Source organism: Rhagoletis zephyria, unplaced genomic scaffold (assembly GCF_001687245.7).
Source record: "Rhagoletis zephyria isolate East Lansing unplaced genomic scaffold, Rhagoletis_zephyria_1.1 Rzeph_scaffold_00687, whole genome shotgun sequence".
Classification (NCBI taxonomy): domain Eukaryota; kingdom Metazoa; phylum Arthropoda; class Insecta; order Diptera; family Tephritidae; genus Rhagoletis; species Rhagoletis zephyria.
This window is the reverse complement of record NW_016157771.1, coordinates 88,027-113,876: the sequence shown is the minus strand read 5'-3', so window position 1 is coordinate 113,876 and position 25,850 is coordinate 88,027. Positions and strand designations below refer to the sequence as shown.

At 35.0% G+C, this 25,850-nt stretch overlaps 1 protein-coding gene across 1 annotated transcript in view; it reads left to right on the top strand.

Moving 5' to 3' along the window:
- Positions 1 to 211: 211 nt before the first annotated feature.
- The window catches only part of LOC108361034 (protein held out wings-like), an 84,996-nt gene continuing 59,357 nt past the window's right edge, over positions 212 to 25,850 (top strand). Inside the window, exons 1-2 of the mRNA XM_017613566.1 lie at positions 212 to 263; positions 391 to 524. Coding sequence (XP_017469055.1) covers positions 212 to 263; positions 391 to 524 — 186 coding nt within the window. The remainder of the gene's footprint in view (positions 264 to 390; positions 525 to 25,850) is intronic.

The following is a 25,850-nucleotide window of genomic DNA, read 5'->3' as shown; positions in this document are numbered from 1 at the left end:
CTGCTACAGAAGGCACTATTTTCAGAACCACATTCTGCATAGTCCGACTGGGTGTTCAATGCCCGTCTCTCCCACACGCATTCACGCACATTCATACACACAAACATGCAGCGGAGCCTTTGATGGCGAATTGTGTTCGAAATGAATTCGATATGGCCGCGTGTCAAGAGTTCACAAGTCTATTAGATTTGATAATTCAATTAAGCTCAATATGACTACCGTCATTGTGTGTTTGTATAGTCAGCTATTTGATACATCAGAAGGTTAATAATATAATATATGCATGCGTGGTTTCTGAATTTCAGCATTTAATATATCATTCAATTGTTCAAAAATATTTCTAATCAATTTTTCATTAATATTTTGGTTTTATTTTATTTTTTGTTTCAGAAATTGCGCGAGTACGTGCTTCACTATTTCAAATAAATGGCGTCAAAAAGGAACCACTCACGCTGCCAGAACCTGAAGGCGCCCCCGTACAGTTAAATGAGAAAGTCTATGTCCCAGTGCGAGAACATCCAGATGTAAGTTTTTTAAAAATTTTTCAATATTTTGTTTTCATAGGAGCTAAAATGCTGAGTGCTAAAGACTATGCAATACGGTTGTACCGAAATCAAAACAAATAGAATAATAAGTAGAAGGGGATTGCGAAATAATGTAGGGTCAAGTTGGCAACGTTTTGTCATCTAATACTGTGTTTACACAAGGCGATTTTACATTGCATTCTAGAGGCGATTAGTTGAATCATAAGTTGACTGCCCCCTAACTTCATTGACAACGATTAGTTGAAAGTCCATTCACACCAGGCGTTGCTTTCAACTAAAAGTTTCCTGTAAAATTGCCTCATATAAAGGAAATTAAAGAAGGTCATTATGACAGTAAGAGTTGTCAATCCATCGATGTCCTGCATCGATAGCATACATGTAATAAAATGTAGAAACTGACTAAAACGTAAAAACGCTTTTTCAACAGCCTGCCAGATATATTCTAGGTGAAGAAATATAGTTTGAAATGTCAAAAAGATAGGCCTAAACACAAACGTTTTTGTTTCTGTTGTGAACACTAATATCTTATGGGCCTAAGATCGGAGCTAATTGCAGAAATACTTTCTTTTTATTTAGAAGGCTCTTGTATGCTAATCGTTCAAATCTCATCGGTTCCACAGCTCCCGGCGGTCCAATTTACAATGACTTGAAAGGGCAGCGGTCGATTGCGACTTATAAGAAAAAGCTTAGCGGTATTCGACCACACTATTTTGATAGCCAATTCCATGGCCTCCCACCGCTTATGCGGCATGTCCATTGTGGCGTTCTTGCTAGAACCGCTTGTCGTTTGTGCCCTTATCGTTAAATTTAGGCCATATGAAATTATTTATCATACATGTCCTCTCCAATGGCCCTTTCAAAAAATTACAGACCACTGACTCCATCAGATCAAAGATTTTTTTGGTGATCGCCCCGTCGTTATGAGATGATTTTCCGGCCAAAGTAGTGATTATGTTCCAAACGGCGTTGTCAATGATCATTAACTTTGTGCTCCTGGGCCAGTGTACTACTCTATAAAGCCCAGGTCCCCAAGTTTAACTATGCGAAGGGCTGAGTTCTTGTACACGTGGGGTGTGCTAACTTTCACGGACAGGAGCTGTCCTCTTGGCCGATCTGAAGTTCCTTGGACATACTTGTCTACCGAACCGATGGTCTTGAATTTGGCCACACAATGTTGGAGAGTCGACTTTAGAGGGGCTCCGTGGCCACCTTAAATCGAACGCTGCTGTCGCAACGTGTGTACTAACTAATTTTTATAACGAAGTTTTAGCATTTTACCTGCTGGGCCATCGTATCATGGCTATCAAGGTGATTTGGCATCAGTGACTAAAAAATTGTTTATACAGACGCTAGATAGACGTGCAGCATGCCCGCCTCAGACTGCCGACGTCGACTAGTTCCAGTTAAGAAAAATATTAAAAAGTTGCAAGCTTTTGTCAAGCTCGCACTGCTGCGGAATAAACTGTACGTTCTAAGCATTTACATTTCTACTAATATCTGAGAAGATTTGGTGACACGTTTTTCTTGGAGTGAGTTTCGTGAACCAAGGAAACATGAGGCTTATTAGCTAGATAGCACAAATATATTTCAAAATATGTAACATTCATCTTCCTCCATTTCTACGTTAACGATACTCAAACGTAGAATTGATAATCAAATCTGTGAAAACAATACAGCTCTCGTCAAGAACTTAACAAACTAGACACTGAAATAAATCTTACATAAATTAAAAACTGACTAATCGAATGATTAATTACTAATTATCGCCATTCCTACGAAATAAAAGAGCTAATATGCATAGTATTTACATACGTACTCATACACAGGCATACATACCTATACGTGCATATGTTCCTATGAGTACGTAAGAACATTTTAATCTGAATAGGTAGTGAAGCGTGAAATCTGAACATTTGTTTTATGAAATGAAACCTGGCAGAGTCGTTTCCGCTAATTAAAAAGAAGCAGCAAGAAAACTTCCAGTTGCTTTTGTTGTATTTTGGCCAACTAAATCACCCACTAGCGATATGAACGGGCAAATAGACATCGAGGCAACGTTCTGCTTCATTCGCTCGTTCATCGTAGGTTTGCTTATTCGCTGTCGTTGCGTCAGGCTATTACGTGTACATCAGTGTTGCCAGAACTTTTTGGGCCGACCGGCGAAATTGGCAAAAAGAAAAAAAAAAACGGATAAAAACGGCAAAAATGTTTCAGCAAAAATTAACATGTTTTATTTGAATAAAGTTGAAAGGCAAATAAATTCATTTTTGGTTAAGAAAGGAAACTGTCGTTATACTTGATTAATAGCGTGGGCCGAAAATCCGCTTTTTTTAGAGTTTTGATTGGCACTGGGGGTTCTTTTTTCCCTTCGGGAGAGTGCTTAGGCAGGAGACTTTGAAAGCAGCATTACAGGCATTTTTTTGTTCAAATAGTATTGTGTTTTTATTTATGAACGGTTTTACTGTTCCATAAGCGAAAAAAATCAATTTTTTGTTGAATACATTTAGTTTCATTTGTCCCCCGAAAAATACCGCTTTTTCTTTCTCAGTTGTACTCCAAGTCCCCCAATTTGTTTTTATACCCGGGCGCACTTTTGCACATAAATGATCAGAATGAAAAGAGAAGTCGATTAAGCCATGTCTGTCTGTCCGTCGATACACGAGCGAAACCTGAGATATATCAACGAAATTTGGTATGTAGGTTGCCCTTTATCCAGGGTAGGTTGGTATTGAAAATGGACGAAATCGGACTGTAACCACGTCCACTTTTTATATAACGGTATTTTCGAAAAATGCAAAAACTGCGATATTTCAGTAAATATTGGATACAAATTGTTGAAAATTAGTATGTGGAGTAGAATTATGGTAAAAAATAATAATGTTATGAAATTTTTGGAAAATTGGCCTAACCTCTCCCACTTATGATGAATTGCTGTATATCAGTAGCCGCTTCACCAAATCTTACCAAGCTCGGTGAGGGGTTTGGGTAGGGCCTGGCTAAGAAATATGTTGAAAAACTTTGAAATCGGGCAATAACCACGCCCACTTGCTATATAACGGTAATTTACAGAAACACGAAAAGTGCGTTAAATCAGTAACCACGTCCACTTTTTATATAACGGTATTTTCGAAAAATGCAAAAACTGCGATATTTCAGTAAATATTGGATACAAATTGTTGAAAATTAGTATGTGGAGTAGAATTATGGTAAAAAATAATAATGTTATGAAATTTTTGGAAAATTGGCCTAACCTCTCCCACTTATGATGAATTGCTGTATATCAGTAGCCGCTTCACCAAATCTTACCAAGCTCGGTGAGGGGTTTGGGTAGGGCCTGGCTAAGAAATATGTTGAAAAACTTTGAAATCGGGCAATAACCACGCCCACTTGCTATATAACGGTAATTTACAGAAACACGAAAAGTGCGTTAAATCAGTAACCACGTCCACTTTTTATATAACGGTATTTTCGAAAAATGCAAAAACTGCGATATTTCAGTAAATATTGGATACAAATTGTTGAAAATTAGTATGTGGAGTAGAATTATGGTAAAAAATAATAATGTTATGAAATTTTTGGAAAATTGGCCTAACCTCTCCCACTTATGATGAATTGCTGTATATCAGTAGCCGCTTCACCAAATCTTACCAAGCTCGGTGAGGGGTTTGGGTAGGGCCTGGCTAAGAAATATGTTGAAAAACTTTGAAATCGGGCAATAACCACGCTCACCTGCCATATAACGGTAATTTACAGAAACACGAAAACTGCGTTAAATCAGTAACTACTGGAGCTAATTCACTTAAAGTCGATGAATGCCTTAACCACTTAGCAGAAGATTAGAATATTATACATTTTTGGATAATGGGCGTGGCGCCGCCCACTTATGACCACAAATGTGTATCTCGGTAACCGATTTATAATTTTCCACCAAACTCGGTGCGCTTAATAACCTTGGTGACCAAATTTGACAAGGGATGACGGAAATTCGTTCCAAAATACATCATACACCCACCCTGTCGGAAACAACAACAACCAAAAAGGAAAGGCAATTTGTTGAAAATTACTCAAATCGGACTAAAATAACACCCACTTCCCTTATAACGGTAAACTTCAGAAATACGAAAACTGCGATATTTCAATGAGATCGCTAATTTACTCAAAGTTAAGAGTTACAACAATCTCCTAACAATAAATAAGACTGCTAAGTATACACTTTTAGGAATTGGGCACAGAACCGCCTACTTTATAACTACAAAGGCGTACCTCGGTAACCACTTAGTCGATTTGTACCTAACTAGGTTCAATTATACCATTAAGTCTAATTCTGCATATTATCGAAAACGTTTGAAATCAGGAAAAGACCCATACTTATCATGCAAAGGTAGTTCAGAGAAAGTTGGAGCGACAATATTTGATACCTGCGCCGGGTTTTGCGCGAACTTATACTTCTTTACTTGTTAAATTCTAGTTTAATTAGACGCGAATTTGAACTAGTGAGGACTTACTGCTGATTTTGGCATTTAATGACGGTGTTACGAATTTTTTGCCAAAGTATGTACAAGTTTTTGCCAAAAATCAGCAGTAAGTTCATAATATTTTCTCAAAGTATGAAGTTTGGATTTAAATGGTATTTTTTAAGCAATCAGCTACATTTTCATAAAAACGAATAAACATTAAGGTAACTAAAGAAAAATAGCCAAAACTTGCTAAAATGTCGCGTCCCAGTTTATATTTTGGTCACTGTACCCGTATATGGGCTTAAAATAAAAATTACTGAAATCAGCCTAGTGTTTCAAGACTTTTTGCTTTAGAAAAAAACGTCTTTCAATTGTATGTATGTAACACAGTTCAACATGAAAAATTTCTCCGAGATAAGGCTACCCATTTCTAACAGATTTTGGGTAAAAATGGAAACTTATATACGTATATAAATTTTAAGAAAATATTGCGAATAGCAAAATCGGCTAAAAACGGCTAATTGCTAATCTTTTTTAGCAAAGCGCTTAACAATTCGGCTGCCGGCTAAACAGAATTTTCTCCGGCAACCTTCTAAATCTAGCCGTAAAACGACTAAAATGGCAACACTGATGTACATATGTATATATGTATGTTGCCTAACTGCTGGCTGCGTTAGTGCGTCGAATAAGTTTCTAGTGCACCGGAAATCTATTAGAGGTGCGCCCCCGGTTTGCCTTTTTACTACATACACCACCGCACCTCTTGTTGTCGCTGTTGTAAACGTATTTGCTACTCTTGTTGTTTTTAATGCTTTATGGCGCCTTCCACACTTCCGTGGCGCTACTGCTATCGCTCCAAGACGCGCAGCTCCAATGGCACTGCCAATTATGCAATGTGTTCATGTAATGGCTGTTTCTCTGATCTTTTAGATAGGGAATCGGATACGTGGGGAAGTGGGCCGAGTTATGAGAGCAAGCGCCGGTATATGAAGTGCATTTGAAATGAGGTCTCCGGCTGCTGAATTTCTTAAAGATTAGCTTAATATAGTATTTTATGGCGTTCAATTTCCTTCGTGACTACTTTTTGTCATGTCTGCTTTCTGACAATAACATAAAGCTTTAAAAAAATGTCCGATTAACATCTGCTTTGCACAAATAGCTTTTTTTTTGTGGTTTTCAAAACATAAATATTCACATTTAAATGTGATAATTAAACTTCGTCGCAGTGTGTGGTGGCCAAGCGTTGGGGTGACTGGGGTGTCGTGTGCATATAATTATTTCTTTATTATATTTACTCATTAATTTTTGTACCTTGCAGATGTCAATTCAAATATTTAAATACATATTTACATACATATGCATGTAGATAGAATGCTAATAGATTTTTGTATCTGAAATATTAAGTTTAATTAAGTTCTTAGACGTAATTGGTTGCTACTAGTAACAGTTGCGGAACATCATTGATTTTCGCATCATTCCTTTCTCTTTCGACTAAGCGCTAGTAAGTTTAAAGTTGCTTGCATATTTATGTAGATGTATGATAAGTTCCATCTAATTCAATAAGGCCCGATTTCTCAATGACTTCTTAAGGATTGTTTATAAGATAAACATTGCGGCTGCTAACAACTGCTAAATACTGATATTTTCGTGAAATTTGCCAGATTGTGGGTAATTTACCTATTTAAGAGATATTTTGCAAGAAAAATTATTAAAAGGAAAAAGGGAAATTTACAATAAAACAGGGATTTTCATTTAACACACAAATAATGTGAAGCAAAATTATATATAAGTATAAAGGAAAATTTTGAAAATTTTCTGACGTTAACCAATCCAAGTGCTGAGTAAGAAATAATCTCTTCAATCGGAACTGGTGTGTACCGACCTTTACTGCTGAAATATATATTTTGAATTCTTTGGAAATTTTGTGGGAAAAATTTTTTAGATGTGGGTAATTGAGGGATTTTTCCCCGATTTTCTTGGGTAATTTAGCAGAGAATGTCTGCCATCTTACCTAAAAGCCTGATGGGGATGGAGAGCACCCTTCAAAAGACTACGCTACCGACCCTTTCGTAAAGTTTCGACCCATCAGTGTAGAAGTTTACCAGAGCCTATTTCAAAATTCTTCTTCTGTCCCCTCATTCATAGGGGAATGTGATAAAAGTCGTTGCCTCCAAAAATAGAGGGTCAAAATCGTGAGTCAGTTAAGTACCTAGAAGCACAAAAGCTCATAAGTCCTTGCTGCAATAACCTTACTTACGTTCTACTTATAGGTATATACATATATATATATATGTATATATGTATATATAGGTGTTCCACTGATTCCTATGAAGACTGTCCTTTGCACTGGCTCCAGCTTTCTGAATAGCCTAGTTTTTCTGGTCATTCCACCCGACGAGGAATGGATATAACATTATGATCGTAACTATAGTTTCATAGAGCCCGTATATAACCATAGTCGGCAGGGCCCACTTCATACCAATTGCACTCTGCATCAGTAGACTGCCACTGGTGTCTTATGCACTCTATCTCAATCCCTACTCCAACTGAGGTAAGCATCGCTTGGCGTATCTTATACTTTCTAATGAACTGGACGAGTTCCATCTGACAGGGACTTACAGTGAGTCCACTGTTCGCAGCAATTATTCATCAGGTACACTTGGATCAAATCATAGAAAGTATCCAGAAATGAATCCCTCACCAAAATGTATTTAACAAAGGGTGATTGAACTGAAAACAAAAAAAAAATATATAAATATATATATATATAAATTTCATTGGTTCAGAAGGCGCAGCAGTTGAGCGCAACCGTTGCCAAAAAAATCAGTGATCGTAATGTGTCTTCTGAACGGCTTGATACATTAGCTGTCAAATTCAAAACACACAACACATTGTCTCAAATGATCAGAAAAATATTACCATCATCTAACACGCAACTGTTCAGTTGATCTGAAGTACAAAACAACGCGTTCAGAAGGTGCAATCGCAACAGTTACTAAACTGTTGCGCCTTCTGAACGTGCCCATTTTCGACATTGTAGTACCTTGAAAGAGAAGAGGGTTGCGCTGATTTGTCAATCACACCTTGTTCAATACACCTTGTCCTTCACAACGTATGCAACGTCATTCGCGTAGGCAATCACTACTTATCTTTTAATTGCCAGCTGAGCTTAACTATTAACGCCAGCTGAGCTTAACTATTAACGATTGCGAACAAGGCAGCCATATCGAAGTTTTTATGTATGAAGGCTTCCTCTATCGATTTAGCCAACGAATGTAGGGTGGTTGCGACCGACCTACTCATGATGCTCACTTGTTGACTTCCTGAGAGGCGATGACGAGGAATACCATTTTCACTTTGTAGCCTTATCTCTAACATTTAAAGAAACAAGTAATTTTTAGCAACAAAACCGACTTCAATCCTCATAATCCAATGATTGGAACTTAACCAGATTAATATGGGGCCACCTCTGAGACACTAACTTTCCGATGCAAAAGAAATTATCGAAATCGGTTGACGTGGTCCAAAGTTATGCGGTAACATACAAAACAACCAAAAAAATACCGACGAACTGATAACTTCCTCCTTTTTTGGAAGTCGGTTAAAACGGAGATACTTTTTTTACTTATGTATGTAGATACAAACAAATTTCTAAGTTAAAATCTAAAAACTTTTGTACTCACCATTTTATCATCTTCTCACACTAAATACTATGTCTGTATTTTTTAGTGGGTGGATGGGAGTGTTATCTTTTTATTACTCTTTAACAAAAGTAACTCACAATTTTTGGGTTGTGAACATATGCATTTGTGTGGAAAAAACGAACGGGTTTTAATCATAAATATTTATAATTATGTAGTTTATATAAATTGGAGTAGTCGTACTTATGTTTTCATATTACTTTAGCTTAAATTTTTGCTTAATTTTTTCTTGTGAATTTGATTGAAACTCAAAATCAAATTTATATTTAAACTAGTTAAGTTAGTAAGCTTTCACCACTTTATGCTTTATGTATTCACATACATACAATCAATTTTATAGATACATTTTATGCATACTGAGATATAAAATGCTAATAGTGCAACCATTTTAATTTGGGTTTATTGCATATCTACATAAAATACGACGATTAAGTAAATTAATTTGAAATGTCGCTGATAAAAGATACTCCTGATAAATTCAAATGAGATCCACACACTGCTTAAAAATTGCAAAAAATTTGGCACAAAACTATAGTTTATCCAATTTTGTTGGAATGCCATGCCCATGTTAAATTCGCATCGTTTCGGCATCATACCACAAAATCGTCCGACTTTTGAGTAATAACAAAATTATTTTCATTTGGAATTTTGTATGTTCAGCAGCCAAATAGTGGCAGCTGCCGGCTCCACCTACAAAAGATAACAATCGTTGCGACACCTGCTGCTTTCATTTCTCACTGAAGTGATTTGTCATACATCACTTTTTTCTGCTCATTTTACTGAAATCGTTTGTTTAATATATTGTTAGAGCTTGTCTGTATTTGTTAAATACAACACCCATTTGACAGATAATTCTTCATGTATTTACACTGTGAAGTAAATTATTCTTTTGTTCTTCCTTTTTTTGTTGTTAATTGCTTAACTGTAGTACGTGTGTATGTATTCAATGATACCTTGGGATGCTATTTAAAAGTAGACAAAATTAAAGATTGTAAAAATAAATAAATAAATAAATGAAAACATATCAACATAACTAGTGGCATTTGAAGTCCTAGCAACAACTCTGCAAAGTTTTCCACCTCAGAGCGAGCTACCAACATTCTTAGCGCTACCGATTGAATGCCCGTAAGACATAAGTATTGTACAATTATAACAGCTGACAACTGTTGAAATATTTATATAGTGGCGCCTCTGTCAGTTACCAAGCTCGCCTTCCCTCCGCACTAGTGCGAATAACTAATTAAGTGTTTCATTTTCGTTTTTGTATTCCTGTATTGCTGCGGAATTTAATCTAGTTTTGCGACTTGTCAACATCATTCACAAGCTAGGGTTAGAACTATAACAAGCCAAAATCGGAATAATTGACGTGGGCAATCGTAGAAGAAACTAAAGCTTCGTAGTCGAGTTTTTTATACATGGCTCATTTACATATCGTCACCTGAAATGGAAAAAAAAGTAACAAACATCTGAGCGCTGAAATACAAAAAGTCGTAAGTAATAAAAAATTCAAAATTCAGTTTTTGATTGATATGATGGTTTTCAATGAATTACAACTCTCACATCATTTTATGAAAAAATAATAAAAAATATTAGTCACGACTTTTTACATTTCAGTTACGATGTTGTTACGTCTTTTTGCATTCAGGTGACGATGTATCTTATGGTCAAAAATCAACGGTAATTTATAGCGACTTGAAACTTTCGCATTACTAGAATTGAATGGACTACGAAACTGCGTATTCGAATATTTCTTTCGCATTCGCAATAATCAATGCGGAGCTTTTGCGAATGCGAATGTTGTGCAAGTTCACCGATAAGACGTATATATGGCAAACAAAATGACAAATTGTAGCCAATATTTTCGCCTTTGTGTAACAAAACTTAATAAACATTGTGAATATTAAAAGAACAATAAAAAGAGCCGGATACAACCCGGCTCCTTGTTTTCTTCGTTTCGAAGTAGATAGATGATGGGAAAAGCGAAGTAGCGCAGATAAACAATTTTTTCGAAAATCGTATTAAATCTACTATAATCGTAGTAAAGTTCTAACCCAACACCCACTATTACCTATATGTCAGGCACTTTCACCGAAATGGCGTTTGCTTGTTTACCCGGTTACAGTTGTTGACAACTTGTTCAACATACTTGCCGCTGCTTTCCGTTTAAATATTTTCCCATTGTTGAATTCAGTTTGCCTATTAATAACTCAACCAACCACCGACGGAGCGCCCTTCTGTACCTGTCGTCCGTATCAACATATGAAATTGCTGTTTGATAGAGAGAGAGAGAAGCAACGGCAAAATTGGAAATAATTACACAAGTTAGCTCAGGAAATGCGTTTATTTACTTATGTAGAATTTTTTATATACACACATAAATATATATGCTATATTTAGCCCGTTTTAATATCTTACAAAATCGATTTCGAAAATCATTGGCATTTTATATATGTTTTGCAATTATTTTTAGTATTTAGAAATACAACTTGTTAGCATTTTAATTTAAATAGTATTCCAAAATAAAACCGTTTGCCAAAATCCTTTTTGAATTTTTAATATATTTTTTTTTAATTTTTCTTATATTTGTTTTTTCTAGTTTTTGATTAACTTTTTAAACTTTTTTTATATAATATACTTACGTTATTAAAGGCGAATAGCATGTATTTTTACCAACAAAAGCTTTGTTATTCTCCGATAGAAAAGTGTATAGTTTTGAATGATTTGTCACTAATGATAAAATACAGGCAAAATATTATTTATATATGTATCTAGTTCTGATAATGAGTAGTAAAAATGATTATGTATTTTTTTAATTCTAACCAAAAAATCAACCCGTTGTAATCATCGTGAAACAGCTTTAACTATTTATAATCACATATTTACAAAGTGGCCACTTGATTGTTTTCACAAAAATGGTGACTGACAAAACTTAATAATAAATATACATATGCAAAAAATGCATACACCTTTAACAGAAAAATATGTACTCGAAAATCAATGCGATTTTTGACTAACTCCGAGCTTGCATTTTTTATAATAGCATTTAATGGGCTACAAAACTCTATACTCAAGGAAACTAAAAAATCTGATTAAAAAGATGAAAAATTGCTGAATTTTCGCGGGTTTTGTACAAAGTTTAAAAATTATATTTTTATGGTTTTTGTTGTAAAATGAACCATATTTTTAAAATTGGCGGAAAAATAATACAATAAAAATTGTTGCATGTATTGTAAAAAAGGAGCGGTGCCAAAACTTTTTGCTGCCAGTGTATGTATTTGTTGGTATTTGTTATGTAACAAAACTTAGATCTAATGCTTGTTAGAAAAGTTAAAACCCAAAAAAATCTTAGCTCCGATTGTAATTTTCGTGCTGCTGATGATCGCATCTCCATCAAATACTTCATCAATTTAAATAAAAAAAATGCATAATTAAATCAATTTACGAAAATGGCAAATAATAAAATTAGTTAGTGCAGAGAGTTGCGCATACATATATACGTGCATACATTTGTACACATAAATATGTATATATGTATGAAAATGTAGGTATGAAATTAATAGCGACATGCCTGTTTGCTAAAAATGCCATGAGCAATTTGTCAGCTAACTCATGTGGTAAAGTACAGACGGGCGGAGGTGAGGATATGCATATCTACATATGAATGTATATAAGAAACTGCTTGAGTATGCACGGCATCTCGTTAATGCGCGGGTTCTTTCAATGCGCTCAATCAAATTGTCCGAAGTGTTGGAATTGAGGCAGCCACAGAAAATGACTTCTTAATACATACATGATAAATACATACATACATACGTAGTATCTACTAGATACTATCTAGGTATGTAACGTGAACATTTCGTCGCCTGGGTAAAAGATTGTCGTATGTTAATTTCGACAGGTTGTGGGACTCGCGATTGAAGTTTGGAATGCAATTTCTCAAAAACCCGAAGATAGATTTTCTCCAAAGTCTCTGAAAATGTTACTAGTTCACAAAATTCTTAAATTATTTAATTTTTAATGTTTATTGTTAATTAGTTTTGAGTTTATGAAGGATTTTCTACAGTAAAATTTTGTCGTAAACGTCATTTGTCCACAATTTGGCAGCCACTTTGTATGAAATGCGACAAAATGTGATCAAAATTTCTACCAAACAATCGACACTTTTTACTCAATATCTCGGAAACTCAAGGAGATATATGACTGCATCACCAACTAAATTTTTACTAAATTATCGAAAAATTTGTAGTCAGTAGCTCAGAAACTAAAGGAGATATCTAAAAACTGATAACACCAATCGAAAGACCTTATTTCAAAATATATAACTGCATCTAGAACTAAACATCGTTAAAATGGCGCTTACGACAATCTTTTACCCAGGTGACGATTTGTAATATTAAATGCCCAATTTCTCATCTGCCATTGCTGTTGTCGGGAGTAGTCACTTTGCTGAAGAATTCCGTGCCGAACAGTTTTATATTGCCTTTTATTTGCATATTTACTATGTAAGTATGTATATTGATGGCTATGAAATTTCAGGCATGTATGAATATTAAGCTGTTTAAGTGTAAAATTTATTTCATTGCATTCATAAAGTAGCGATAAATCGCTTCAATTGGTGCTGTGTTGTTCTCAACTTGTGCATTGTACTTATGTTTATATGGACTTATGTATATGTATATTTATTGCTGCGGCTTTTTGTGGCTTTATTAGTCATCCAGCATTAACAAATAAATTCAATAAAATGCGGCATTACTAAATGCATTTTAATTAATTACTTCACATTTTTATATGTTTTAAATTTTTTATTTTTTCTACTAAAAAATTAGGTGTTTAGAATGTTTTTTATTTCTCAAGAGTTATTTTGCATCTACATACATAAAGATGAACGTATGTATGTATGTCAAACTCTTAGTTCTCTTCATGCAGAAAATCTAACTAGCTCAGAACTAGCGTAGAACTAGACCTTTGCCGACAGTACTAGTTCTAGCTCAATACCCAACTGTCCACGACGATGTCTTTGGCGGTGACAATTGGCGCCCAGTGCATGACCTTGCAACTAGTTTTTAACCAGTTCCGTTTTACACAGTTTTATTTATAGTATAAGGACACGTTTTTAAGATTCTATTTTTGGAAATTTTTTTCTTTCTTTTTTTTTTATTTTTTGTTACAAATTCCATTTTTGTAACATATTTTATAAAAAAAAAAAATATATTGTAAGCTGTGCGCAACAATTTAAATTCAGTAAACCTGAAAACTCACAACTGCCTCCACCGCGATTTGAACTCGCGGAGGTCTTCTTGCTGAGCTATTTTCGTATTGTACGAGAAGTCAGAATTTGTACATTTACACCGCAAGTTTCAACTGTCCCGTTCTGCAGCCGCTTTGCAATAGTTCAGAGATAGTTCTGAAATATGTAGTTTGGAACTAGCGCTTTGCCAGACTGTCTCTAAATTTTACTGCAAGGCTCGTAGATGCTCTGCTGAGTCTGGCGTGTGTGCGTGTGGGCACTCCACACACTAATTCGATTTGTTCATCTGCGTCCCCGCATTTATTAAATCTGTTGTCAATCTATGAACCGAACTGCAGTGGTGGCCTCAGCTCGCCTCATTCATAAAAAACGACTTTCAGCGTAGATACCGCCGCCACTAACTTGTGAGTTTTATACTAATTACACACTTTGCATGCTCGTTTACCGTTCAATCCCTGCTCTGCTTGACCACTCAAAGTAGTGGCCTTTGATTAGGGTTGCGATCGCTAGAGAGATTTGATATTTTGCTTTGATGTTAGCCGACTTCACGTATTACAATTACTCGTTTTTATCGGGTATTCGCACGAACGTTAACTACATAAATTCTCATTACCCTGCAGAAGCAATTTATCAATTAATAAAAATAACCCACTTGTAGTTAGCCTTTTTGCGGGATTTCTAAAAAATATATAACTGGTGTTTAATTACAAAACCTAACTTGAAATTAGTTGAAAAGTAATGTAGACGTATTCGGGAGATTGTTTTTTTTACACAAGTTTCTATTTAAATATCCTCATACAAATTTTGCTTTGAATACACTTTTTCAGCACTTCACAAATACTTTTTCGAATTCAGGGCAAATAAAAGGAAGATCGAAATTGTATGTTATCATTTTGAAGTTATGTCTGATGGAATTCGAATGTGGTAATAAAATTAAAAAATAAACAAAAAACGTTGTTTTTGTTATTGATATGGATATTATATCCAAAAGTAGTTAATCACAAGTTATTGACACGTAATGCAGAGGTAACTACCATTGACTGTTTCGCGGCCATCGCAATAGAAATATAGTGAGATTTTCTCAAAGAAAATATGCGGATAATAGTGACCTTTGGTTCCTACCTAAGCAACTTCAGGTTAACTTATAGGTACATACATTTCCTCCAGGGCATGTATGTAAATACTGCACTAAGTCTACTTGTAGAGCAAATTAAGTGACAACACGATCTATTGATTGAATGAGTGACTGCTTCTAATAGGTTTTCGCATGCAAGTAGGCGGCTTCTTTGCTGCAAATGTTTCTTTCGTTAATTCAACACTAAACCAACTGGCTGTTATAGTGATTGTTAAATATTTTAATCAAGACCAAAAACCTGAACAATTTCTTGCTGACCTAACAGTTACTTTGGACTACTTCATTAAATTTTTTTCTTAAAACAAAAAATCACGGTTCAACAGCAGCATAGCAGCTCGCTTATGAAAATAAATAATAAATTCGTCTATTAAGTATGTTAATGTCTTGTATATTACCCTATTAAATGGCGAATTAATTCATGAATAGGCTTGCGTCAATTTAGGGCTAATTTATTTATTTATTTTATGTAACAAGTTTTAATTGACTCGGAACTAATAGCGATTTTTTCGTATCAACAAACCTGGAAGAAATCTAGTTTCCAAATGTATGCCATCGATCAATACCGCAACAAAGTCACATAAACAAAAATGTACCTATCTACTGGGAATGTATTAAAGTCTGCCAGTTCATATTAATAGGCATAGGAAATTTGAAATTCGTTGATCGAACAGTTTCTTAATATGCATATGTATATTAGGGTGGCCAAAATAAGGAATGGATTGTTCTCTGTAGAAAAAAATGTACCCCTATTTTCTTTGAAATCAAAAAAATTTTAGAGGCCGCTCAAAGCGCTGAAGTTTTCCATGTATTTTATATGGATATGGATTGCTCGATATTGGACTTTTCGCACAACACGGAGGTAGCCAATTGACATCGCCAAGACGGCTGATAACACAATTACCGAACATGGCGCGCAAAAGAACGATTTTGGCATGGTGCGCCATCCTGCTGAAACCAAAGATCTTATAAGTCCATGTGTTCAATTTCCGGCTGCAAAAAAATCTTTTATCATCCCTCTGTTGACCCGAATGGCGTATTGCATTGTTTACAAACGTTGGTTCAGCGTAAATCGACCCCTTACGTCCCGCGGAAATATGATACTGACTTTCTGCCAAGCGGAAAAGAGGAAGTCTAAGATATTTATGCCAGCCCAAACCTAACTGTTGACATTATCAATTTTTAGTCTCCGATGCTCGTGGAACGTTTTAAAAATATTGGGTCATATGAAAAATCTCCACAGATTTTTGGCTTAATTAAAAAAAAAAATAAGTTACTGAAAATCGTTTCACTATCTGTAGTAATTCATAGTGGACACAGGCGAATTGCAGATTATTAGCCGTCAAATTTGTTGGGTTGCTATTCTCACATCTCAGGGAAAAGTTAAGTTTCTTCTCTGTGCCACTGTGATCACTTTTTTCTGCTATAGTATGCAATTTAAATATATTTTAATTTAGTATTTTATTAAAAATACCTTTACGAACCCCTATTCCTTGCTAGCGCTCATTTTCGTTTACTTTTACATTTGATATTTCTCCTCTTCTCAAAAATAATCGATAAAACTCGGTTGGACACCGAAAACTTATCGGTTTAGTCTGAGATTATTTTATAACAGATTACTGTGGGACGAATTTTGAATGGCTAAAATGAGGATAAATAATCTACTTATATGTAAACCTTGTATAACAACACTTAGTGACAAAAATCAACTCATATGAACCAATACGTATTTCCATTCATTCAGTAATTTATTTACTCACTTCTTATCTTATTCATTATCTGTTGAATTACCATTCAATTATATTACTGTCAACTACGCCCACTCATTATGGTATACTTTCACACTCAAATTCAAAATTAAGTGTTTAGTAACTGATTACATTGATAACGAAAGACTACACGACGTTTGTGATTTATCGCGAACTATCAATGAACAGCAATTCCACAATCGAAAGCAATTTATCAATGAAGTACATAAATATTTGCTGCGCCAAAGAAAGAGGCGCGCATTTACTACTTTCCTGTTGTTTTTCTACCAGTTTTTATCAGCGCTCAAATAGTAAACAGTAAAAATAAACATTTGACGTGTAATGCCATTATAATCTCGAGTAATGTTGAATTCGATTCTCATCCTTGTAATAGTAATTTCGCTCTTATCGCATATTTTTCAAATGGTAAGTGTCTACTACAGTTTATAGGTTTTATAAAAGACGGCTCTTGTAGTAGTTTTATAAGCATCCCTGTGGGGAAAATGTCTACTTCTGAACTGGTGCGCTTCTAGTACATTTACACATAGTACTGGTTCGCGACAAATCTCTTTTCCATGCAAACAACTGGCGAATTTAACATGACTATGTCCTAGGAAGTGTCGATTGCTCTCCGCTGCATCCCTTTTTCTATAGTTCCGAACCAGTTCTAAATTCGTCACCTTAGAAATAGTTTTCTAATGGAAAAAGTGAAATAAAATAGTTTCCTAAAATTACCACATTTTGCTGATTTGGACTGGTGGGGATCTAGTTGCTATCGGACTGGTTCGTTTTTGGCGATAAAGATCTAGTACGGAACTAGAAATTTTATTCACGAGTCCGCGGTTTCCTTGCAGGGGTACTTTTGTATGTATGTACATGTGTGTGTGTACGTTTGCGTTTTGTTGCCTTTGTTTGCTTAATCAATTAATGTCTCTCATTTATTGAACTTGTAAATATTTTATATCTATAAATATGAACAACGAACGCGTGCCACTAACGGTGGCATTTTGTTTTCTTTGAATTAGCTTCTACCACTTGGTGGCTTCACTTTTTCACTTTTTACTTCTTCCACTTATCGATAACTGAAATCTAAAAACATTTATTTGCTTTTAAAACTTACAAATCTTTTTAAGAGGCGAGGCATATGCATGCACCATTTGTATGCATTGTATGTATGTTTTTGTGATTGTAGTGTTGTAGTGGCTAGTGTTTGCGTAGCCTACCATAACTGATTTGGTACTCAAATTTAATTTTTGGATTTTTATCGGCCAACATTGGTAATGCTTTGTTTGATCGAAGTGCCGTGGGTGTTCTCTTGGCGGCCAAGGTAATTGGTACAGCATTAATGCAAACAACAACCAATATACTAAAATGAGTTAAAACAAAACACCCTTTTTATCTGTTGACGTCGCCTACTTAAAATAAACTTTTCATAACAATGAATATGCATGACTAAGTACTACGTAAAATAATTTAAGAACAATTTATTGGAAAATCTACTCATATCACTCTTATTATTATTAATACATACATATGAAGATGCTTGAGACATTTCTGAAAGGCATTAAAATTCGAAAAACAAATTTGTTTTTCTTTCTTCATTCTCGCAGCAGCAAGTGGTAAATAAAGGTCATTGGGCTTCTTTTGCTGAGAGTTGTTGACCCAGTGTTCAATATTTTGTACACGTTGAGTTTTTACCTAAACGATGCGTAGGAACGAAATCACAAGCAAAACCAACAACTTATCCTTATACAATAAATATTTGCTTGAATGCAGTTTGTTGTTGATTATTTACTTTACCATGCATGGTATTCCATCCGAACATGACATCGAAATATTTGAAAATTTGCAAATGAGAATCGTTGCTACCATGTTTACGTATTGGCATTTTGGCATTTTAGCACTTTGCAATGAGGTGTAAAATGTTGCATTCGACCATGGTTATGAACAAGTTTGTGTTGGTGTTGTAGTTGTGACGATTCAAATGAAACACTCGATGATGGATTTACGTTTCTAAATTTTAATTAAACTCAAATCACAGGCATCTGTGCGCATTTCGTTCGGTATACTCCTCGGAGGTCAGCTGTAAGTGCTTTTGACGAAATTTGTATTCTAATAATGAACTGTTTATTTGCAGTTAACATATGTACACAGGTTTTAAAGTTGTTTCTTTAATTTATAAAAAGCATACATCTTTGAAGTATTTGCTTAACATTTATATCAATTCATTTGTAATGCTACATAATATAAATTTATGCATTCGCGTAAATTGTAAATGGATAAGCCCTTCTAGAAGGCATGCAAGTAAGCACTTTTTTCAGCCCTTTTTCGGTACATCACTTAGAATGGCTTCACTTAAGAAGGTCTACCTAAATTATTTTCGGGGTATTAATATTTTTCAAAAAGTTAAAAGTCCCCAAATAGTCCTAATTTTAGAATGGTTTCTTAATACCTATTAATTGCATTTCATTTTAATACGGTTAAGCAACTATCTGCAAGTATTTTTCACAAAGAATTAACAAAGTACAGCCTCATTTGTACATATGTACATGCAGTTAAAGAAAACAGGTAAAAAGGCCCAACTTTTTTAAATAACAAATATCAAAATTTCAAAAATTACGACACTTTTATAGAGAGAATTTTATTGGTATCGTGGAGGTCACCCCGACTCTACCTTTTCCTTAAGCTTGTCGTGGTACTTATTTGGCACCCTTTATATATACAAAGAAACTTTTAGCTACATGAATTTTTTAGCATACTTCGACGAAAATTCTATTCACACTGTTCACATTGATCATTTTACATAAAACGTTGCGTTCAATTTCTATGCATTTTCTGAGTAAGCAAAATTTTAGTCTGATATTAAGAACATTTTTACGCGAAAGAATCATTTTATAAAATTGGGGTTATAGGCGAACAATTTAGTAGATATGCAGAAATGTACGCCAACTCTTCTATGTTGTGCAAAGATTTTATAACTATATCGATACTTAATGGCAGAAAATGTGTTTATTTCTAATATGCGAACGTATGAATGTAAGCCGTTTTTCTCGACATTTTATATTTTTAGATTATGACACTCTTGCAGAAAATGAGCGATATCGTTTTAGAAAAACGTTCACTTTAATGTGTTTGTACTCATTATATTCTAAGGACAATCTGTTTTGTCTTAACAAGTTTAGATTCGATTTAGAAGAGGGAGCAGTTCACCGAGTTACCGCGATCGAGAACGATCGATTGGTACATAATGTGCCGAGCTGGTCTTGGAGCCATCAGTATACCAGACGTGGTTATATTTTCGGAGGTTATATCGCTCATTGGCCCAGTTGTTCTATTTGGCAAAAATACTTTGAAAGTTGTGAGTGAATTTATATATCGGAAGGCATAGGTCGACAAAGTTAATGCGAAGTCCTTCCTCTTGTACTATAACCCTGAGAGTGGGTGGGTGTATTAGCTTCTTATCCTCTGCATTGTCTCTTGATATGAGTCTTGCTGTAAACAGATCCTCTTTGTTGATTACGGAAGCTGTGGTGAGTCATTGCACTAGTAATTCCCACGCATGTCAGTAGTAAGGGTTTACCGAGCTTGGTACGCGTGACGTTCATTTCGGGTTTCTTTCACCACATGGATATGGGATTTATTGCAGTTAGCCAATTTAGGTCTTATGCCTCAGTTTATCCACATTAGAAATCGGCAGGTCCACTGAAGGCGTTGGCCCGACTTTTGACCCTTCAGTTAGATAGGTATATTGGATATTATGCAAAATATGTATATTAAGAAACCTATCCCTTACACGCCCATCTGCGAAACTTTTAAAGCTTTTTGTTGAAGGAATGTAAAGTTAATGGGTTGGTATGATTGGTTTTTCGTATGATTTCTTTCCTACCTTGGGTATGCACCTGACTGTCACATCTTGCCATTGTAGCGGTTGGGATTCCCACGCACAACATGCCTTGAATAACGGCATTACAAAGGGAATAAGATGGGTGAGTTCCGAAGCCTTATTCTATTCTGGCCGTTCATACCCCTGGCGATTTCCCAATTCTCTGCGCTTGGTAATTTTATCCCAATCTGCGTGTGGCTGGTTCGAGTTGTTTGCTGTGGTAGTCACCGTTCCATCAGACGACCTTAAGATATTGCTACGGGTCTCAATTCGGCGACCGGCGCCTTCTAAGCGAAGTTCTTTGGCGTAAAGCAGGAAGCTAGTCTAATGCAGGACGATGCAGTATTATTACTGAAGGCACTGCCATTCCAATCAAGTGCAGTCAATGATTGTTGTAAAGTTTCATAGGTACACCAATTTATCTTTCGATTTCTCTTAGGTTACGCGATATGTATTTGCATCTGTAAATGTGACTTCTTCAATACATATGTAATTGCGTATGCCCGTCAAATTCACAGTCTTTATTTAACTATTTACAAATACGCTCTATGAAAACGAAATAAACGAAACTCAGATTCTATCTGTGTGTCAGATGAAAATAGAAACATTTGTATTTCGTATGTACGTGCATATGCTATGTACAGAAACAAATCGAATTTGCCTTTACACGACATGTTGACATTTCCATATGTAAAAAGTGGCATGTACACATGCAAATACATATCGTGTAAGAACACCATCAGTATAGGTCTCTAGATTCTTCCTGCGTATTTTTAGTTTTATATTTCATTTTATTTATAATGTCTCACATCTACTTTTTATGTTTGTTGTACTAGTTTCATTATTTTTAGTTTCCACTATATACATACCTACATATATTATATAAGTATGCAAATTGTTTAAGCTCTATCCATTACTTTATTTGTCAAATACTAAATGCAAATCAGCCCACACAAGTTTACAAACAAGTATTTTTTAATATGCTTTTATGGATTTTTAAACTAACAACCCACACTTAAAAAGTAACCGTATTTGGGTGTGCGTGTAACTAAATACGTACATTTTCTAATGCTTCTGAGCTGAAATCTAGCAAAGAAAAAAATTCACAGGAAGTTCGGTCCACTGCTTCACATCGTAAAAATTTGCTTAAGCAAATATCTAATTGTCAATCAGAAAATTGACTCGTACGTATACTTACAAACATATGTTGGTACCCAGCCAGCATAGAAACCCTACAATGAAAGTTCCCGGTAGTGAACCAGAATACTACCCGCTGGCTTTGCAGCTAAACTACGTTGTCTTCTATATCTCTTTTACATATGTACATACCTACATATGTGCATATGTAGGTACTAATAACTGGTTATGCTCTACAAAATCCCAATTGTCAGGCTATGCATTGTCACGAACCACTATAAAATATTGCAGGACCATACGAGTTGGGGGTTTGCCTACGCATCACCAGTATTTAATTTTTTTATTGTAGATAATTTTTATACCCGAGCGCACTTGTGCACAAGGGTATTATAACTTTGTTCACATAACGGTTGTTTGTAACAGGCAAAACGAATCGAGATAGATATAGACAAATGTATACATAAATGATCAGAATGGTTGAAACTACACTGAGCATAAAAATAAACAATATGGTGTATACTTTAAACATACCTTTATTTGGTTAAAAATGAACTGAGTTTAGTACATTTTCGCATATTCGAGTAAAGCATTTAAATTTCATTAGAGCTGTTTCTTTGCAATAGTAAAACCAAAGCCGCAGGTGCTAAAAATATTTCCTTTAGTACGAAAATGCAACACTGTACAGTGCCCGACTTGTTGTGTACATATTACATTCGCTTGCGGTTTGCTGAGTGGTTCTGGGCATATGCAAATGGTTTTATAATTAGTACACGTTTTGACTGCTTAACTTTGTTGGCATTGTATATTTCGTTGAATGTGGTCAGCGGTTTTAAGAACTGCGAAAAATTGCTGGTAGCTTTTAGACACAAATTTTGTTGAAGTATTTTTGTATATGTATATGCATAAAGGCCGTGTAAGCAATTAGAAGACAGCTACTTAAATACCCAATAAATACAACGAATTCGTCTCGAATTCGAAACGAGCTCGTTTTCTCTGATATAACTGTCGAGACGATACTTCGCGGCGATAGATCGGCGAATTCGAATTCGTAGGAGAGTCACCTATCGTTAACGAATCGAGTATTACAAGTTTTTTGAATCGTTGGCGTTTCGAGAAATTCTTTTCTTCGAATCGCTTGCGCAGACTCCGAACGGCGCAATTTGATTGCTCGTGGATCGTACAGATTCAAAGCAAATAACACAAAAACTGGTATAACTGTAGTTTTTAGTCAATGTATATAATAGCGTGGGCCGAAAATCCGCTTTTTTAGAATTTTGATATGTAATAGCAAAAATATGCTTCAGTATGCTTAAAAGAAAGTGTGTTAAATTTGGAATTTTTTGATCACTATCCTAGGCTCGCCCAAGTCCAGCAAAGTTCAATATGCTCAAAAAATAAAAATTAATAAATACAATTAATTAATAAATTTGTTTGCTATAATTGCTAGTATTTTCGAAAGTATTATGCCTACATAATTTGGTATATGGCCCTTTTTGTGGAGAATCGGAATAAGCTAAGATTTTTTATTTTTTTGCATTTGAACTTTGATGGGCTTGGCCGAGCCTGAGATATTGACCAAAAATTGTCATCTCACACACAGATTGTTTTTAGAGCATTACGGACCATATTTTTGCTATTACCAATCAAAATTCTAAAAAAAGCGGATTTTCGGCCCACGCTAGTATACAATCATGAAGGAAAAATTATTTCCATTACACGGATATAAGTCCTATGAATTGATTTATGCAAAAAAGTCCCCCAAAATGTATTTTGATCTAGGTGCGCGATATGTGCTGGCCAATTTGCCATTTGTGCCTATTTGAAATTTTATATTCAAATTCACTTAAAAATGTAAACAAACTTAAAACAAAGAGAGTGGCGCCTAAATAATGTAGAAATAACCCGATTTACTTAACTCTGGGCCAGTTTTCAATGCTGCAAGACATTGTCTGGTTTAGGAACCCTGCAGGGAGTGACGTTAGCTTATACCTAACTTTAGTCTGTTTACGCGAACACTAGTGCTAACTATTAACTGTGTATTTTGTTCGAAAAAAGCTAACTACTTTTGTGGGGCGATGGCCGCAAAAAAGTCAGACCTGGATACCTCTGCATTACATGTCAACTAACTTGTAACTAACTACTTTTGGACATAAAATATCAATAAGAAAAACAAAATATTTTTTTGTTTTTTTACTTTTTTATTTACTTATTTATTTACTTTATTTTATTACATTTCATATTTGTTTACATATTCTGCTCTGGGTGGCCCCATATTCGAACACCGTCAGACATAACTTCAAAATGATAGTATAAAATTTCGATCTTCCTTTTATTTGTCCTGAATATGAAAAAGAATCTGCGAAGTTCAGAAAAAAAGTGTATTGAAAGTAATTTTTGTATGAGGATATTTAATAGAAACTTGTAAAGAAAACCAACTCCCGATTGCGTCTGCATGACTCCTGCACGACTTTACAATTCACTTTAAGTTGGTTTTGTCATAGCTAATTAAAAGTGAGGTATTAATCGAAATCTCGCCAAAAAGCTAACTATAAGTTGGTTAGTTTTAACAATTGATATTTTTTCACTGCAGGGAATATAAAAATTTATCTCTGAGCTACTTAATTCTCTATTTATAAATTTTTACTCTGGATGTTCTGCAAGTGAGCCTTATTATTTATTTTACATGCTGTATAATGAAAGTATTTGAATACATATTCTAATACAATAGAAAAATACTGGCTTCCATTTAATTTGCTATTCGTCATTACCAGATGAGTGGATAATTCGTTTAGAAAACCCGCCCTAATTTGGACATGATGATCTCATCCCATCAACTGAGTTACTCAGACTACTTCAACAATTGCACTAATTGAATCCTTTATTATTAAAATCCGATAAGAAGACTGACTGTTCGATGTGATCTCGACGATTAATCCATTATCGAGTACTGAAAAAATAGCAAAGCAAAGTTAATTAAACCACGAATGCCTGCAGGCAAAAACAGTACCGGCATCAATTGGTGGCAAAAGTCAATCAGACAGTTAGTCAGCCGCTGCGTTAGTTGGCCAGTCAGCGGTAGCTGGCAATGAAGAATTATTAATAATGCAATTGTTGCTGATACTAGTGTGGATAAGTTTATATGCTTGCACGTTTGTACTATGTACATATTCGCGTAAGTATGTATAAAATGAGATATACTATTTATATCAGCACTTTGTGGCAGATTTGCATGCGAGAACCACTGGTGTTTGTTGACGCTGCGCAACACAATATCCAAATAAGCTCTACAGTTCCTTTGCTCTTTCCGATTTTTGGTATGTGCCAGCCAGTTCAGAGCCGAACAGAATTCGCTGCACACAATTAACGCTCCAGACGGATGGTTGAGCGAATGCAGCGTTCATGTGGATTTCATTTTCTTTTCATATTTTGTTTTTTTTTTGTTTTATAAAGAAAAATATATATTTCCAAACTTGGCACAGTTGTTGGCCCTGGTACAGCATACCAAATGGCCGAAAATTTTTAAAATCGGACAATAACCACGCCCACATCCCATATAACGGTAATTTCGAGAAATACGAAATCCTCGATAAATCAGTAAATATTAAAGCTAATTTATTCAAAATCGATGCTTGCAGCAATTCTTTACCAAGAAATACGTTTATGATAAAATTTTGGAAAATTTATATTTATATTTATCTCGGTAACCGTTCTACCAATTTGTACCAAACTCGGTATGGTTATTGTGCTTGCCACATAAAAGCAAAACGTTCAAAATTATTGAAATCGGACTAAAATTACGGCTTTTCATATAACGGCTAATTTTAGAAATTCTCGAAATTTAAGGACGCTAATTTATTCAAAATTGATACACCCCGGCTTACCATGTAGCTGTAGCTTCCGGAAAGGTGAAAAGGCATATATGTAATCCTTGCGCCGGGTATTTAATGTTCGGCCCCGCCCGAACTTAGACTTTCTTACTTGTTTTATTTAAATTCAACA